Source organism: Hylobates moloch, unplaced genomic scaffold (genome assembly GCF_009828535.3).
Source record: "Hylobates moloch isolate HMO894 unplaced genomic scaffold, HMol_V3 SCAFFOLD_16, whole genome shotgun sequence".
Taxonomy (NCBI): domain Eukaryota; kingdom Metazoa; phylum Chordata; class Mammalia; order Primates; family Hylobatidae; genus Hylobates; species Hylobates moloch.
This window is the reverse complement of record NW_026652291.1, coordinates 30,781,913-30,798,403: the sequence shown is the minus strand read 5'-3', so window position 1 is coordinate 30,798,403 and position 16,491 is coordinate 30,781,913. Positions and strand designations below refer to the sequence as shown.

The 16,491-nt window shown below is 51.3% G+C and overlaps 1 protein-coding gene across 1 annotated transcript in view; it reads right to left on the bottom strand.

Moving 5' to 3' along the window:
* Nucleotides 1–16,491, bottom strand: part of LTBP2 (latent transforming growth factor beta binding protein 2) — a 111,632-nt gene that overhangs the window by 42,814 nt on the left and 52,327 nt on the right. The window contains exons 4-8 of the mRNA XM_032135089.2: nt 12,987–13,177; nt 10,320–10,490; nt 9,615–9,821; nt 8,492–8,778; nt 7,342–7,444 (exon numbers count right to left, since the gene is read on the bottom strand). Of these exons, the coding sequence (XP_031990980.1) occupies nt 7,342–7,444; nt 8,492–8,778; nt 9,615–9,821; nt 10,320–10,490; nt 12,987–13,177 (959 nt within the window). The remainder of the gene's footprint in view (nt 1–7,341; nt 7,445–8,491; nt 8,779–9,614; nt 9,822–10,319; nt 10,491–12,986; nt 13,178–16,491) is intronic.

Here is a 16,491-nt window from a genome sequence, read left to right as displayed (position 1 = left end):
GATGTGTCTGGCCACAGGGCTGTTTACAAGCTGTGCCAATCTCAGCCTGCGATGACAGGTGCCTACAGCAGGGAGATGTGAAAGGTCCCTACCACACAGCCCCTCTGCCCAGGGACAGACACATACATGCCTGGCAAGGCCAAGCTCAGTGCCACAGGGACGTGTGAGCAGGTTGGAGCCTTGCCCCTTTGATTTGCAAACCTCAGATGGGCAAGCTGGAGAGAAAATTCTACTCCCCCAGTAGGAGTGCAGGCGCTGGGGCAGACAGACCCACCTCTAATCCCAGGCTCCACTCTGACTAGCTGTTGTAACCTGGGGCACATTTCTTAACCTCTCAGCCTGAATTTTTTTTTTTTTTGAGATGGAATCTAGCTCTCTCACCAGTCTGGAGTGCAGTGGCGCAATCTTGGCTCACTGCAACCTCTGCCTCCCGGGTTCAAGCAATTCTCCTGCCTCAGCCTCCCGAGTAAACAGGATTACAGGCACGCGCTGCCACACCCAGCTAATTTTTGTATTTTTAGTAGAGACGGGGTTTCACCATGTTGGCCAGGATGATCTCAAACTCCTCACCTCATGATCTGCCCATCTCGGTCTCCCAAAGTGTTGGGATTACAGGCATGAGCCACCGCGCCTGGCTGAATTTTTTCATCTGAGAAGTGGGGACTGGGCTGCGTGCAGTGGTTCACATCTGTAATCCTAGCACTTTGGAAGGCAAAGGCAGGCAGATCACAAGGTCAGGAGATCAAGACCATCCTGGCTAACACGGTGAAACTCCGTCTCTCCTAAAAATACAAAAAATTAGCTGGGCGTGGTGGTGGGCACCTGTAGTCCCAGCTACTTGGGAGGCTGAGGCAGGAGAATGGCATAAACCCAGGAGGTGGAGCTTGCAGTGAGCCAAGATCACACCACTGCACTCCAGCCTGGGTTTATGTGAAACAATGAATGTCAGACTGAACCTCGCAGATGCATGGCACAATCCCTATAGAGCCTGCCTTCCTTCCCTTCCTTCCTTTCCTTCCCCCTCCCTCCCTCCTTCCTTCCTTCCTTCTGTCCTTCCTTCCTTCCTCGCAGTCTCAAGGTTGGCATGCTGGCCCACTGTCCCTCACTAGCTGGGTGAATTCGGGCAGGTTACACAACCTCTTTGAGCCTGGGTCTTCTTATCAGTAAACTGGAGATGACAAGTCCCTCTTCATGGGGTTATTATGAACACGAAATAAGCATGTACAACTCTGAGCACAATACTTGTCCCATTTTAGGAATTCTTATAATGTCCATTATTCAGATTTCCCTCCTCGGTGAAGGACCAGTGGGGCCCCCCAGTGATTATGGACATTCTGCCCAAAGATGGCCTCTGACTGCCTCCTCAGAGCAAGATAGAACCAAAGTCACCACAAAGAGTGAGGTCGAAAAAGAGTCTGGTCAGACCCCTGGCTCAGGCAGGTGCCACCTAGCCACCCCTGCCCCAGCCCTTCCTCTGCTCTCCAGGCTAGAGGTGCCACATATCAGTGACACCCACTCCTGCTGGGTAGGGAGGGTGCTCACTTAAGCCTGAGGCACAATTGATTCCCAGCAGGCTTCAAGTCCCTTGGAAGAAGCTCTCAGAACATCTCTGAGCCAAAGAGACACTGCCTTTTCAGCTGACAACTGGAATTCTGAAAATCCCATTTCTTTAGAGTAGGGGAATGGGCATCTCATCCAGAATCCAAGAGAGCAGGAGCCCCACCCCAGCACAGCTGTTCCCCAAGCCTGGGTCCTCTAGTTCAGCAAATGCTTGTGCCCAGTGCAAGAAGCAGCACAGAGAGGCCACTTACAGAGTGGCTGGAAGCAGGCATCTGGAGTCAGATAGGCCGGGAGCTTCAGGACCAATTTTCTCTTCTGTAAAATGGGGATAATAGCACCCAACATCTAGAAATATTGTTAGGATGCAAGAAAACGAAAAAGCACTTAGCACCATACCTGGCACTTATAAGTACTCTGAATAAATGGCTGTGAATGACGACAAGGGTGATAATAATGGTGTTGCTGCTGTGACCTGCCCTAAGGCTCTCTGCCCCTCATGCCCCCAGCACCCTCACATACCCATTCTCTCCACGGGCTGGCCTCACAGAGCTACACCTATAACTCTCATCATGGGCAAGCGTCAGGACCAAAGCAAAGCCTTCTTTCTGTTGGAAGTTTCAAGTAAATTTTCAAACATTTTGAAAAACCCCCATTTCCTCAAAAATCAATTTTCTTTGTCAACTCCTATGAAAAACCTGTTCTTGGTAGGCATTCTCCCTGTGATCTGGAGCCCACTACTTTTAGGCACAGCCCATTTTATTGCTGGGCACCTGCAGTTTTTAATAAGTTGTCCCTTGTGATCAGTTTCAAGTTGAGCTCTGGTTACCAGAAACACCACACATTGGATATTTCTCTTGAGAACCACGTGGGGGAAAGCCTACACCCTTCTCCCTAAGGCAATTATTTCTCTTAACGCAGGCCGGGGCTACATGTTGCTAACCTGCCCCTCTATCCAACCCAAATTTTCTTGACGGATATAGCACAAGTAACTCACAAAACCCAATCTTGATGCGCATCCTCTTGGCTGCAGAATTCTAGTCTAGCATCCTGATCTTTGTTTCCTTCAGGGAGGCTCAGATCTCCCCAGAATGATTAGGGAGATCTTGCCCAGCTGAGTGTCAGACATACTGTTGTTGGAATCCTGGCTCTACCTGCTCTAGATGTGTGACCTTGGACAAGTTCCTCAGCCTTCTTGGAGCTCCATTTTCCTCATCCATCAAATGGGGTTAAAAATCCTGGGCTTGCAGGTGGCTGTACAAATTCAGTGAGACAAAACAGGTGAAGGGCCCAGTATAGTGTGAAAGCTCAGGAACTGGCGGCTATTCTTGGTTTAAGAGAGAAAGGTGCAGAGTTCCTTGAAAGGGCAGAGCAAGAGAATCTGTTCTCCCTGGAGATACAGGGGCCCTGGGTTCAGAGGTGAACTCAACCCACCCCAGGCAAATGGCAAGGTGATCTCGTGGCAAACAGCTGGAGCCCACCACTGTAGGCTCTGAGCCATGTGCCAGCCCCGCGTGTCCCAGCAAAGGGGCCTTGGGGTTGACACAGCCAGTGCCAAGCCAGATGGGGCAGTGGCCAACTTTCCAGTCAGCCCAGATGTCTGTCTTTCTCAGATGAAAACTCAAAAATGTGGCCTCAATCAAAGTGGCTTTTGAGAGCCGTGTGTTCTCCAGACTCTGGCAGGAGGATTGAAGAGGCCTAAGAGCTGGGACTCTTTGATAAATCCCAAGGGGTCAGAAAGACCTGGCTCAGGCTAAGTCCTGGGAATTCAGCTGGGTACACTTTACCTCTACCACTCAGAGTGAAGGGAGGAGAGGGGAACTGTGGGCTGGTCTAGACTGACTCCCGGGCCAGCTCTCCATGCAAGCTCTGTGGCATTCTGGAACAAAAGGAGTTTACCTATGCTATGCAATTAAGACTTCAAGACAGTCCTTTTCCATGTCAGGAATAGTGGCATTCTGCTGGGACCTTCTTCAACAGTCCTCAAAGCCAAAATGTGACTGAAGGGAAGCCATGAAGCCACTCCCAGGCTTCTCACCCTATCACTCCCACCACCACCTGATTTGCTAGAACACCTTACTGGGGATGACAAAGGCTTCCCCCAGAAGCATAAGCCTATTTTATCGGAGGAGAAATAGGTGCTCGGAGAGGCAAAGCCACTAGTGCCAGGGATGATCTAGGATCCAGAAGTCCTGTCTTGCCAACCTTCCCCAAACCTGCCCTGGCAGCTTGTCTTTTCTTCCTCTGCTTCTTGTACAGAAGCTTCCTTGTCATCCCCACTTAAAGAAATGTGTCCACCCCAGCCCCAGGCTCAGGCATGAAGCAAGGTGCCTGGCACTCTGTCAACACAAACAAGGCTCCCCAACATCTTGCCCCTTCTCTATACAATGCCCAATTGCGCTTTCATGTGTTTTTGATGTTTATGTTGCCCTGGTCTTTGTTATTTCTTGCTCAGTGTGCTGGGATGCTTGACATTCCAGGGTCTGTACCCTGGTGCCCAGCATGCTGAGACGTTCTGAACACAGTGGGGAAGGCCACCATCTGGGATGGGGCAGAGTGAGGGCAAGGGCTGAGCATTGGGCGTGTTGGGGGAGGGGTACAATTGGTGTTCTGCACGCACCTGATCCACAGAGCTCTGCTCCTGTGCCCACCACCACTGTGCTCTAGCCCTGTCTGAACTGAGCTCACCAGCTGTATTTGGAGCAGGGTCCTTGGGCATCAGGTGGGCTGAGCTCTCAAGGCTGGCACACAGGTGGAACCAGGAGTGCAGCAAGTGGGCGAGCAGGTAGCTGCTTCAGTACAGACTCCGGCCTTTTTCTCCTGCTCCCCACCCTTCCAGCAGAGGGCTCCCCCACTCTCAGAAGTGCTTCCAAGATCTGGGGATGTGGTCATGGTGCCTGTCAGCCCTGGCTGAGGGCAACAGGCCTAGAATCCTCCATTGGCAGCAGCCAGCCCCGGCATGGACCTCACAGCCTGCATCTCTGTATCCTTGACGGGCTCCAGAGCTTGGGACAGGCAGGCCCTGTGCTCCCACTGTCCCCTTCAATCCTATAAGCGGCAGATGTGATATGTAAGTGAAGAATCCAGAGTGGCTCTATTTTCATTTTCACTAATGTTACCTGATAGGTCTGTGGCTACTAACATCACTGTCAGATTGGCTTAGTGAATTAGAGAGGGGATACTGACCCAGGACCTTGTGGGGCCCTGACTGCTGACACCCCACCCAGAGGGCTGGATCTCAAGAGCTCAGGATTATGCTTGGTACCCAAATCAAGGACACCTTAAGGCCTGAAGACTTGCCCAGAGGAAGGTTCCGAGAGGGGTGTAGACCTCAGCTGGGAGGAGAATCCCAGCAGTGAAGCGGGATTCTGGGAAGGCCCTTCTGGAAGCCTGTTTCTCAGCTGCACCACTCCACTCCTTTACACTCACGCTGCTGGCAGCTGAACCCACTCTTCCCCTTCATTATTTCTCAGATTCCAGAGGCAACAGCGTGCGACTTCTGAGCCCTGAGACAAGGAGGGGAAACTTCTAAGGCTGCCCCTGAATTGCCATTTGGATGAAATCTCACTGTTCCCACCACCTAGAAAAACCAGCTCCCTCCTAGGACAGCCCTACTGCGTCAGGAGGTCCCAGGGCAGGTCAGCACCTCAGTCAGCGCAGCAGGTACTGCATGCCTCTCAGAGGGCTGATGGGGTAAAGGGGGAGAGACCCCCACCCACTTGTCTGAATGAGCCAGCTCTTGGGAACCAGAACCTGCCCAGAGCAGGGACTTGGGAGCCCTGGCCCCACCTAACCCTTCTGACATACCTGCCTTTCTACAGGAGAGCCAGGGCTGAGCAGGGCTCAGCAAGAGACACACTGTGCTCTAGAAAATGTTGCTCATTCTCTTGGTCTTACCTGCACATGCAATTTCCTTGGGTTGTTAAACTCTTCCCCACTATTTAACTGTCCTACCCCTAGTTATTCAAATCTCATCCTAGAAGTCACCTCCTCTGAGAAGCTTTCCCTGATCCACAGGGTTTAGCCCATAGGGCCCCCATCCCATAGTGTACAGATGTGCAGGTTGTACGGTGCACAAAAGCACCATCTCTAAGGGAATCATTGGCATCCTAGATTGGCATATTTATGAAGATGATCCGGAACAAGTGGAAGGGCAGGTTTTTCTAATTTGCATGAAGGTGCTACTGGACCTATGAGGGGCCTGGGTTCCACTGCCTGTGTTTGCACAGCACTCAGCACTTGACCAGACACTGTTCAAACCTCTTCATTTCTGATGCCCACCAGCCATCTATGACTACCCACTAAATTGTAAGCTTGGAGAGGAAGGTGCGGTTTTTACCACCTTCTTTACTCTCTGTCCAGGGCCTGCATGCTATGGCCTCTTCAAATGGGGGCTTAGTCAATGCAAATATTTGTCGACTGATTAGAATGCGGGATATAGAAGTTTCAAGGGTTCAACGCCTGATAGGAAAGAGAAAAGAAAACAAGGAAAGAAGAAAAGTGGCAAAAACATCTCTGGCCTACAGGGGAGACCTGGGCAGTTTGATGCACATCTCCTGGTAGGGCAGTGGGTCCATTCCTTTCTCGCTTTCTTGAGGGATACTTTCTAATTACAATAATGATAATGATTGTAATAGCCATGGTTTATTGACCTAATACTAAGCACGTGCATCATCTCATTTAATCTCTACAGCAGCCTACGAGGCTGGCACTATTACTATCTCCACTTTACAGATCAGGAGACTGACGCAGAGAGAGGTGATCAGGAAGAGCTGGGACTGGTATGTAGTATGTGTTAGACATTTAAGCCTGGGAGCTGAATACTACCCTTTGCTACTTCACCAAAAATTATATCACACTGTAAAACCATCTACACTTATTTTTAGTTTGGAAAATATAGTCACTGCTCCACAGCTGAGTCTGATGCAAGGAACAGCCCTGCCCCTCCCACCTTTGGGCTTCTGTCCAGCCTGCTGACAAAGCTGATTGACCAAGCTGACTGCTGACAGGCAAAGGAAATACACACCAGGCTCAGGCCCAGGCCCAGGCCCAGGAAGGAGGCCTGGAGGGAGAAGACAGACCAAGTGAGCAGAAGCCACACTCAGGCACAGGCATCTCTGGTCACTCTCCTCCCAATTGTGCAACTAAGACTGGGGAAAGCATCGTGAACAGGCATCTTGCTCACTCCTGAAATCGCAGTCCTTGGCCCATACAAGGCGCCCAGTGAGTATTTGCTGAATGAATGAATGAATGAATGAACACATGTTGGGTTTTTCCCATCATCCAAAAGAGGGCAAGAAACTAGGGTTCCCATACCCCAAGGATGAGGACATCTAGGACAGACATTCAACTCTAATTCAAAGTCAGGGAGGCTAGAACAGGAGGTAAGGAGATAAAGAAGAGGCCTGGGAGCCCCATCAGGGAGAGAATAAAGAAAACACTGAATCACTGAATCAAGACCTCTGGACCCCTGGCGTCTGGGCAGGGGTGTGCAGGGGAGCACTGAATGAAATCCCTAAAATCTGATCAAGAATCTCTGCAAGAGAGAGCAGGCCCTTGCAGGCAATCAGATGGAGCAGGCAGGACAGACTGCACCAGCAGAGGGCTGCCAGGAGCCTCAGTGCGGGCCAGAAACACCTTCAAGGCAGGTCTGGGAAGTCTGCAGTTTACCAGCCTGTTCTACCTGCCTGGCCTCTGACACCCTGGAGAGGAAACCCTGGCAGGAGAGGGCAGGCCCAGGGAGAGCTTCCCCCACAACACGTGACCTTGGACTCCAGCACTCACCTGGTCTGGGTGGGCATGGGGCACACAAAGTCACCCCCCAGAAGGCTCCCACGCTGCCACAGCAGTCCTCCTGGGTAGTCAGCTCCAGCAGAGGGTTGGCACACTGGAAGAGAGGCCATGGACACCTGTGACCACACCCTCTTCCCTCCCAGGCTGTGCACAAAGATGTCCCGGGAAAGCCTAGGACACAGAGCCCACTCCCCACATTCTGCCAGAGGATGTCCCCAGCCAAAGAAGGAGAGAAGGGAGTCAGCCCACATCCCAGAAGGAAGCAGAGAAACCTGCCGTGCACTCTCCCAGCCCCGAACCTTGTGTGTGGATGGGACACCCCAGACACAAGATCTGCCCTGTGCGGGGCTGCAAACCACCACCCTTCATGGCCCCAACCACCGACAAAGGGTCCTAAAGGAAGAGCTTCCTCTGCCTACCTCCAGGGAACCGCAGGGTCACCCACGGTGTGGGCCTTCCTTGTGAGCAGAGCCCCAGGCTCCCACCCCAAAGTGAGAGGCCAGGGACGATCTGGGAATTCAGGGTGTTTACCCCTTGGCTGTCCCACCTCCTCCAGTTCCCTAATCTCAGATAGGGTTTCTGGAAATACCTTAGTTTCTGGAAACTAAGCGGTTTCCTAGCAACCCCAAGAAAAACCATACTGGGTCTGGTCTAACCCCTATTCTTGGGTGCCTGGCCTCAGAGAAGCTTCCCTGATTTCCCTTTATGAGCTGAGGATGGTTCCAGGGGGCAATAGGTAATTCCACACCTCTGTGACCCCAACTGCAGGCTCAACTGGATACAAAACTCCTGGCCAGATCCTAACAGCCCCACTGGTCCATGTGCCAGGGGTCATAGGATCAGCAAATCTAGGCTGCCTTCACCTGAGGATGCTGATGACAGCTCCTCCAGAGGGGAACTTCCTTGGGTCCTCTTCTGTGTGCCTGGTATTGACAAGCACCAAGTAGAGCCCAGGAAGGAGGCCCAGCCTCTCCATACATGGGCAATTTCATGCCTTGGGTTTTCCCATCTGGGAAATGGGAGACTCCGCAGACACTCACATTCCATAAGAACAAAGAGGACAGAGAGGAGGAGAAGGGCAGACTGGGGACAACTGCTGTCCTGGAAGCATCCAGGGCTGAGGCCAGAGCTGTCTTCTCACCTGTCCGTTCACAGTGTTCAGGTAACACCGGCCCAGCAGTCCTCGAGGCCTGGGTGCTGCTGGGGGCAGTGGCCGAGGGGGCTCTCCAGACCGAGCAGGGATGTTGTTGCTGTCCCAGAGGCTGTGTCCAGGGCTGGCAGGCAGCCAGGGCGGGGGTCTGGTCTCCACGCTGTTCTCCACTAGGGCCTCCTCCACCCCGCCCCGCACCTGGGCCACCTGGTGGATCTGCACTGAGGCCTCGGGCGGGTGGTGAATGTGCACCTTCACCAGGGAGGGGTTCACAGAGGCTGGGCACAGGGGCTGGAGTCAGAGCCAGGGAAGCAGGGCCCCACCCTCATTTCCAACCCTCTGAAGGGTATCCACCACCCCTGGACCAGGCAGGCCACTGGCTATGTGTCACCCCAAAACTCTCCTTCCACTTCTTTGCTCCCAAGTTAGAACCCCAGAATGATCCCTTGTGAGGACGGGATGAAGTGCAAAGTCCTTCACTGAAGGAGCCTCATTATCACATTCCAAGCTACCTTCCTGATTCCACCTCGCCCATGACCCTGGCCAACCCTGGAACTCCAGCCCCCTGTCTCCTGCGTGGCCCTACCTCCGTGCCTTTGCTCATGCCAGTCCCTCTGTTTAACCAGATGCTACCCATTGTTTCAGGCCTAACTGCAGTCCATTCCCTCCACGCAGCTGTCCCAGAGCACTCTGGGCTTAGGAGCCTCTCCATCCCCTGATCCCCTAAAGCATTCTGTATTTTTTTGGCATCTAATAATGGAAGGCAGGGAAAATGAAATGTTTTATGCTGATATTCTATTTCCCATCCATTCTCCCTCTATTACCCAGGCCCATGGGTTCCTTGAGGGCAGCACCCTGCCCTTACACTGTTTGGTCTTCCCCAAGGTACCCAGCACAGGGAAAGGGCAAAAACAAGTGGATAAATTCTGATGGGAGGACGCCAAGAAGTTAAGGGAATGAAACTCAGTGCTGAGGGCCAGGAGAAAGAGGGAGGTTTGATCGTAAAGGAAGGACTACAGGCAGCTTCCCTATCCCTGTCACAGCCATGGTGACAGCCACCACCCAACTGGCACTCGTCCCAGGGTCCCGCTGGCCCAGCTGTGCTGGCACTCACCCAGCTGGTTGGAGAGCGGCAGTGTGAAAGTGGACTGCTTCAGAGGGGCTTCCAGCAGGGCCCTGGGGCGGGACCCCCTCCCTGGAGGCTCCCTGTCTGGCTGCGGGATAGGCAGGTGGCAGAACTTCCCGGTGGAGTTGGCGGGGCACCAGCACTCGTCCCTGCCGATGCAGCGGCCTCCGTTCAGGCAGGGGATCTGGCAGAAATCTGCAACATCAACCCTCAAGGTAACCAGCGGTGGAAGAACAGCAGCACCCGCTCTGTGGCCAGTGACCACCACAGAGAAACAGGCCGCAGAACCCTGACCCTAGATGGCTCCTCTAGCCCGGAGCTCCCTGAAATGTAGGGACTTTCCACTTCATTCATGTAGAGTGAAGAAGGGTGGATAATAACCAGTCTCTGCCTTCCTAAAAAGCCTGTTTAGGCCTTTCCCTGCACCCCACAATAACCTGGGAGATGGGGAGGTGGCATTATCATGAACTCTGTCTCTTCTCTGTTGAGGAAACTTGGACTCAGAGAGGTTATGTGACTCCTAGAGTCACACAGCTAGGCTGCCAAGTGAGGACTCAGCTCCCCATGCGATTTGGGACAACTTGTGGAGCCACAGTTTGGGAGCAGCGGGCTCCAGTCCAAGGCAGGCCTGGCTCTCTGGCCATCCACCCTCCAGGGCCAGCTGGGAACCATCTGAGCAGGAAAGGGACTCACAGATGCGGAAGCCAGACTTGGGGTCGTGCCCATGGCCGCCCTGGCTGTACAGGGTGGTGGTGTCGCCCCTCTCACAGTTGTTGGCACAGTGTCCACGGGCACAGGTCTGCTTGCAGATGGTGGGAGTGAAGATGATCTTGATCTTCTTGATTTTCTCCGTAAGGTTCAGCCCTGCAGAGAGAGGGCTTGGGTCCAGGGGGCAGGGCTGAGAGGCACAGCTGTGACCTCCAAAGTCTGGTTAGAAAGCCCCATGCGACTAGGGCTGCATTCATCTCAAGGGCATTTGCTGAGTACCTACTGGATGCAGGGTCCCATCGTAGGGGCAGGGTGATACCTTTGAGAAGCTCGCAGATGTGCCAGCCACCAAGCTCATACTTCACGCACATCAACCCTCTTGAGTGGGTGGTATGTTAGGTTGAACCATTAGAAATTGCCATTTTTGTAGGTTCCTATGGCTGAGTGTTGGTATTTTTCATATATCCAACCTACTATGTCCATTTTACAGCTAAGAAAACTGAGGCCCAGAGAAGTTTGGGTGCTCAAGTGATGCAGCTAGCAAGTGATGCAGCTGGGCTTTGAACCCAAGGCCAGGGAACAGAATGTGGCCCAGGCTTGCCAGAGAGGAGAGTTTTCTAAGAGAAGAGAAGAAGATAAAGCCTGAAAGGATTAGAGTCAGGTTTTGTGGGGGACCTGATTACCAGAACAAGGATCAGGCACTTTATTTGGTGGGTGGTGGGGAAGCTGCAGAAGACTTTTAAGCAAGACATCATGCTGGCTGTGACGTGCCAGGGGGTCCAGAGGCAGGGTAACCACTTGGGAGGTCATGGCAGCAGTGCAAGCTGAGGCTGCTTCATTTTCCAAGAGTGGTGGCAATGAAATTGGGGTATTAATTCAGTACGGGGAGCCTGGGGACAGAAGCCAGAGGCAGAAGGTTGAGGGAGAAATGGGAGGGGAGGAAGTTGAAAAAATATGTGTTGACCATGGGTTTGAGAAGCTTGACTGTGAAGGGAGGAGATAGGAAGGAAGCAGAGAAACAAGTGTGTGTGTGTGTGTGTGTGTGTGTGTGTGTGTGTGTGTGTGTGTGTGTGTGTGTGTGTGTGTGTGTGTGTGTGTGTGTGTGTGAATGAGAGAGCTGTAAGGAATTGTACACGTTGAGGGGAAAGGGCTGAGAGGAGAGTGAAGATACAGAAGGGGAGGACAAGTGATGCCAGCGTTCCAGAGGAAATGAGAAAGGGTGCCAGAATGTGCCTTAGATAAGAGGGACACCTCCCCCTCAAGATGGCATGAAAGGAATCGTCAACCATGAAAAGGAAAGAAGCACTGATACCCACTGCAACATGGATAAACCTCAGAAACGTTATGCTAAGCCAGGCACAGGAACTCACTCCTGCAATCCCAGTACTTTGGGAGGCTGAGGCAGGAGGATCACTTGAGGCCAGGAGTTCGAGACCAGCCTGGGCAATATGGCAAGACCCTATCTCTACAAAACATTTAAAAATTAGCCGGGCATGGTGGTGCATGCCTGTAGTCCCAGCTACTCCAGAGGCTGAGGTGGGAGGATCACTTGAGCTCAGGAGTTTCAGATTATAGTGAGTTGTTATCATGCCACCACACTCCAGCCTGGGCAACGGAGCAAGACTCTGTCTCTTAAAAAATAAAAAGAAAAGAAAAGAAAATGTAATGCTAAGTGAAAGAAGCCAGACACAAAAGATGGCACATTGTATGACTCCATTCATGTAAAATGTCGAGGATATGCAAATCTATAGAGACAGGAAATAGGTAAGTGGTTGCCAGGGATAGGAGGGGAGATAAGGAGTGACTGCTGCTTAGTGGGTACAAGGTTTCTATTTGGAGTGATAAAAATATTGTGGAATGAAAAGTGGTGATGGTTGCACACAATTATAAATATACTAAAAGCCACTGAAGTGTAGCCTTTAAAACGGTTAATTTTATGTTATGTGAATTCCACTTCGATTTTTAAAATGGAAAAAAAGGAAGGAGGTGAGCTCAGGCACAGATGTAAACAGGGGGGTGGTGGGTGTGATAAGCAGGAAGTTGAGGAGCTCTCTGGGAGGTGGGGGCATGTCCGTGGGCTGACGGATGGGGCCTCGGGAAAGGAGGGGAGGGGAGAGGAGGCCTGGAGTAGCTGCTTTGAGAAATAGAGGGAGAAAATATTCAGGCACACAGGGAGGGGTTGTCAGGCAATAACAAAGAGTGTGCCATGGCGTGAATCCACAGAGATTCTGTTTCCTCCTGTGGGAAGCAGAGGCGCAGATGTAGGTGCTGAGGAAACAACTGGTTGGGTTGATCCAGGAGGGTTGGGGTTTGCAGGAGGGATGAGGTGGAAGGACCGGGACCAGGGAGTTGAGGTTCACAGTGGGATATGAGGGAAGCAAAGGCAGGAGGGGATGATAGATTGGGCAGAAATAGAGCAGTCTAGGTCTAAGGGTTGCAACAGGGTGAAGTTCAGGTCCACTGGTTTAGGAGAATTTTGTGCCTGGACCCCGGCACAAAGCAGGTGCTCAACAAGCGTTTGTTGATTGGCTGAAAGAATGAGGGACAAGGTGACAACTCAGCCCCTCTGTGAGAGCAGAGGGGGAAGCCGAGGTGGGAGAAGAGAGTTCTAGAGGCCCTGCTCTTCTAGGACCCAAGACAGGGTATCCTTACCCCAGGGGGATGAGGGGTGCTCCAGAGGTACCGCCTGTTGGGTGCCATCTCTCTGCTCAAGGCCTGGTCCCGGGGGCAGGGCGTTGGAAGAGAGCTGGCTACTGGCCGTGGCAGTCGGGTGAAGTCGGACGGTGCGGGACAACCCCACATGCTGCTGGGAAGGGTGGGTCTGGCTGAGGCCACTCAGGGTCCTGTGGAGACAACCGTGGCACAGGGATTTGCACCCCGGGAACAGTGTGTCTGTGCCACTCCTCATCCAGCCACCCACTCTCTGCCTTTGCACAAGAACAATGCTCTCTGGCTGCCGTCTCACCCATGTATGGCTGACTCCTGGACACGAAGGTGCCCCAAGGCAGAAGGACTGATCTAAGGCCTGCCGGCCACTTTTGTAGAAATACCAACCCCTATGTGGAATCACCAGGCTTTTGGTGGGTTATTCCGGGCAAATCACTTAGCTCCTCTGGGCTCCAGGACCCTTAACTGCAAAATGGGGGTGTTAGATGGCCTCACGTAGCTCTGACATTCCAGGAGTCTTTGAGAACCCACTATGGACCAACCCCTGCCCTAAAACCAAGTCCTGAATCTACTCCCTACCACTTCTTAATATATCCCTTAATATGAATTACCTGTAGAAGAGGTGCCCAACAAACACACCTTCAAGATTGATTCACAGCAGAGCCTAGAGTCTCCTTCTCATTTATTTTTATTGTAAGAATAATGTAACAACAATATTCAAGGAGAAAAACACGAATTCATCATCTCCCATCCTAACACAGCAAATACTTTTGCATATTTTCTTTCAACCTTTGCTCACATATGTGATTTTACACTATTGTCGTCACCTAGAGATACAATTTTAAGTTTCGTTTTTCACTTAACATTAGATCACACTTTACACAATTCAATTTGTCATATTTGTCATGTTCATCGCTACATGATAGTCCAGCTAAAGATGAATCACAACTTATTTAGACATTTACTTGTTACATATTTAGATTTTTTAAAAAGTTTTTTGTTTGTTTTTGTTTTTGAGACCGAGTTTTGCTCTCGTTGCCCGGGCTGGAGTGCAATGGCGCGATCTCAGCTCACTGTGGCCTCTGCCTCCCGGGTTCAAGCAATTCTCCTGCCTCAGCCTCCCCAGTAGCTGCGATTACAGGAGCCCGCCACCACTCCCGGTTAATTTTTTGTATTTTTAGTAGAGACAAGGTTTTGCCACGTTGGCCAGGCTTGTCTTGAACTCCTGGCCTCAGGTGATCTGCCCACCTTGGCCTTCCAAACTGTTGGGATTACAGGCGTAAGCCACTGCACCTGGCCTGTTTTTAAGTTTTAAATGTGTACATCCTTACCTATATGACTTTGTCTTCTGCTAAAATATTCCTTTAGTACAGGGAGATTTGTTGTACTATTCTATTTTGTATGTTTGAAAACATGTTATAGGAAACATTTTGAAAGGATTAAAATTTTAGGATGAGGCTGGGCGTGATGGCTCACGCTTGTAATCCTAGCACTTTGGGAGGTCGAGGCGGGCAGATCACTTGAGGCCAGGAGTTCGAGATCAGCCTGGTCAACACGGTGAAACCCCATCTCTACTAAAAATACAAAAATTAGCCGGGTTTAGTGGTGCACGCCTGCAGTCCCAGGTACTTGGGAGGCTGAGGCTGAGAATCGCTTGAACCTAGAAAGTGGAGGATGCAGTGAGCTGAGATCGTGCCACTGCCCTCCAGCCTGGGCAACAGAGGGAGACTCCATCTCAAAAAAGCAAAACAAAACAAAACAAAAACTTTAGGATGAATTCCTGGGGCTAGAATGTCTGTAGGCACACACTGGTGTATTGCTTTCTGAAAGGGTTGCATCCAAATATATAAATGAACCACTTAGAGCACAATCTTGCCAGCACAGCATATTATTAATTTTTAATACTTTGCTAGCTTTGAATAAGCACAAAGTGGTACTTCAGTGTTCTTTTCACCTCTCTCCTCTCCTTTAAAAAATTATTTTTGAGGTTAAAATATTTCAGGTATTTATTTACCACTTGTTAAAATTCTCCACTCATGTCCTTTGACGTCTTAACTGCTTGAATTGTCTCATACATTTGGACACATTCTCTTGATGTTTATTATTGGGCAGGCTGTTCTAAAAGGCAGCCTCTGTTGTAAATACTCTGTCATTGTCATAATGTCTATGAACCACTGTGTATACGACAGTGTCTGGACTGTGGTGGATGTAAGCATATTGCAGACATTGAAGCTGAGAGAGGCTCAGTCTTTGCCCAAGGTTATACAAGAGCTAAATCGGGACACCAGGATGGCAACCCAGGGCCTGATCCACAGCCTGTGTCCTGTGCCAGCCGACAACCAGCCCAGACCCCAGTGGGAGCTCAGCCTGGAAGCCCCTGCTCAGGCCTCGGGGGCATCTCTTCCCTCAGTAGGTCCCACACCAAGCCTCCCCACTGGTTTCCTTGCCCAAGTGGGATAAGGCCCTGGGATTCTCTCCCTCCCCAATCTCCACCCTAGTTCCGTTAGCCCTCGGTGACCAGGCCATGAGCAAACTCCTTATGCTTTCCTGGCAGAAGGCAAACTAGGACTGGCCTGGCACAGTTGTTCATGCCTATAATCCCAGCACTTTGGGAGGCTGAGACAGGTGGATCACCTGAGGTCAGGAGTTCAAGACCAGCCTAACCAACAGAGAGAAACCCCATAAAAAAATACAAAAATTAGCCACGCTTGGTGGCACATGCCTGTAGTTCCAGCTACTGGGGAGGCTGAGGCACGAGAATCGCTTGAACCCAGGAGATGGAGGTTTCAGTGAGCCAAGATCACCCCACTGCACTCCAGCCTGGGCGATAGAGTGAGACTCAATCTCAAAAAAACAAAACAAAAAAGAAAGCAAACTCCCTCCGAGGGCTTCCAAGAAAGCGCCTAGGAGAGAGAGGTGGCTGAGCTGCTGGCTCACTGGGAGCCTCGTCCTGGGTACCAGGCTGGTGCCATGCTCAGGTTAGTGGCAGTGCCACAGAGCATCCCAGAGAGGTGAAAAGAGTAGCTCATGTTCTTCCCAGACCACTGCCACTTTTCTGAACTTGACCCTGACAAAGAGCTCTCCAGTCTGGTCAGGATGGAAACTCAAAGTGTTCTTTCTTGGTGGTTTGTTGTCATTGTTATGTTATTGCTGCTGTCAGTTTTTTCTCTAATTGGTTCTCAGAGCTTATGGCACCAAGATCCCAGGGTTCAGATCCCTTAAGGGCCAGTTGGGTAGTTTTGCAGAGAAGAAAACCACATAAACAAACCATGTATTCCCTAGTCATAGACAGGACCTGGCTGTACAGAGGACAGGGGTTGGGACTGGGCTAGACAGATGTTGGTTCTGCCTCCTACTAGCAGCACAGCCTTGAGCAAGTCACTTAGCTCCCCTGAACCTCAGAATCCTCATCACTGAAACAAGAATAGCAATGCCCACCTCATAGGGCTGGTGTGAAGATGATGAGAACAGTGAGACCATGCAATTATTT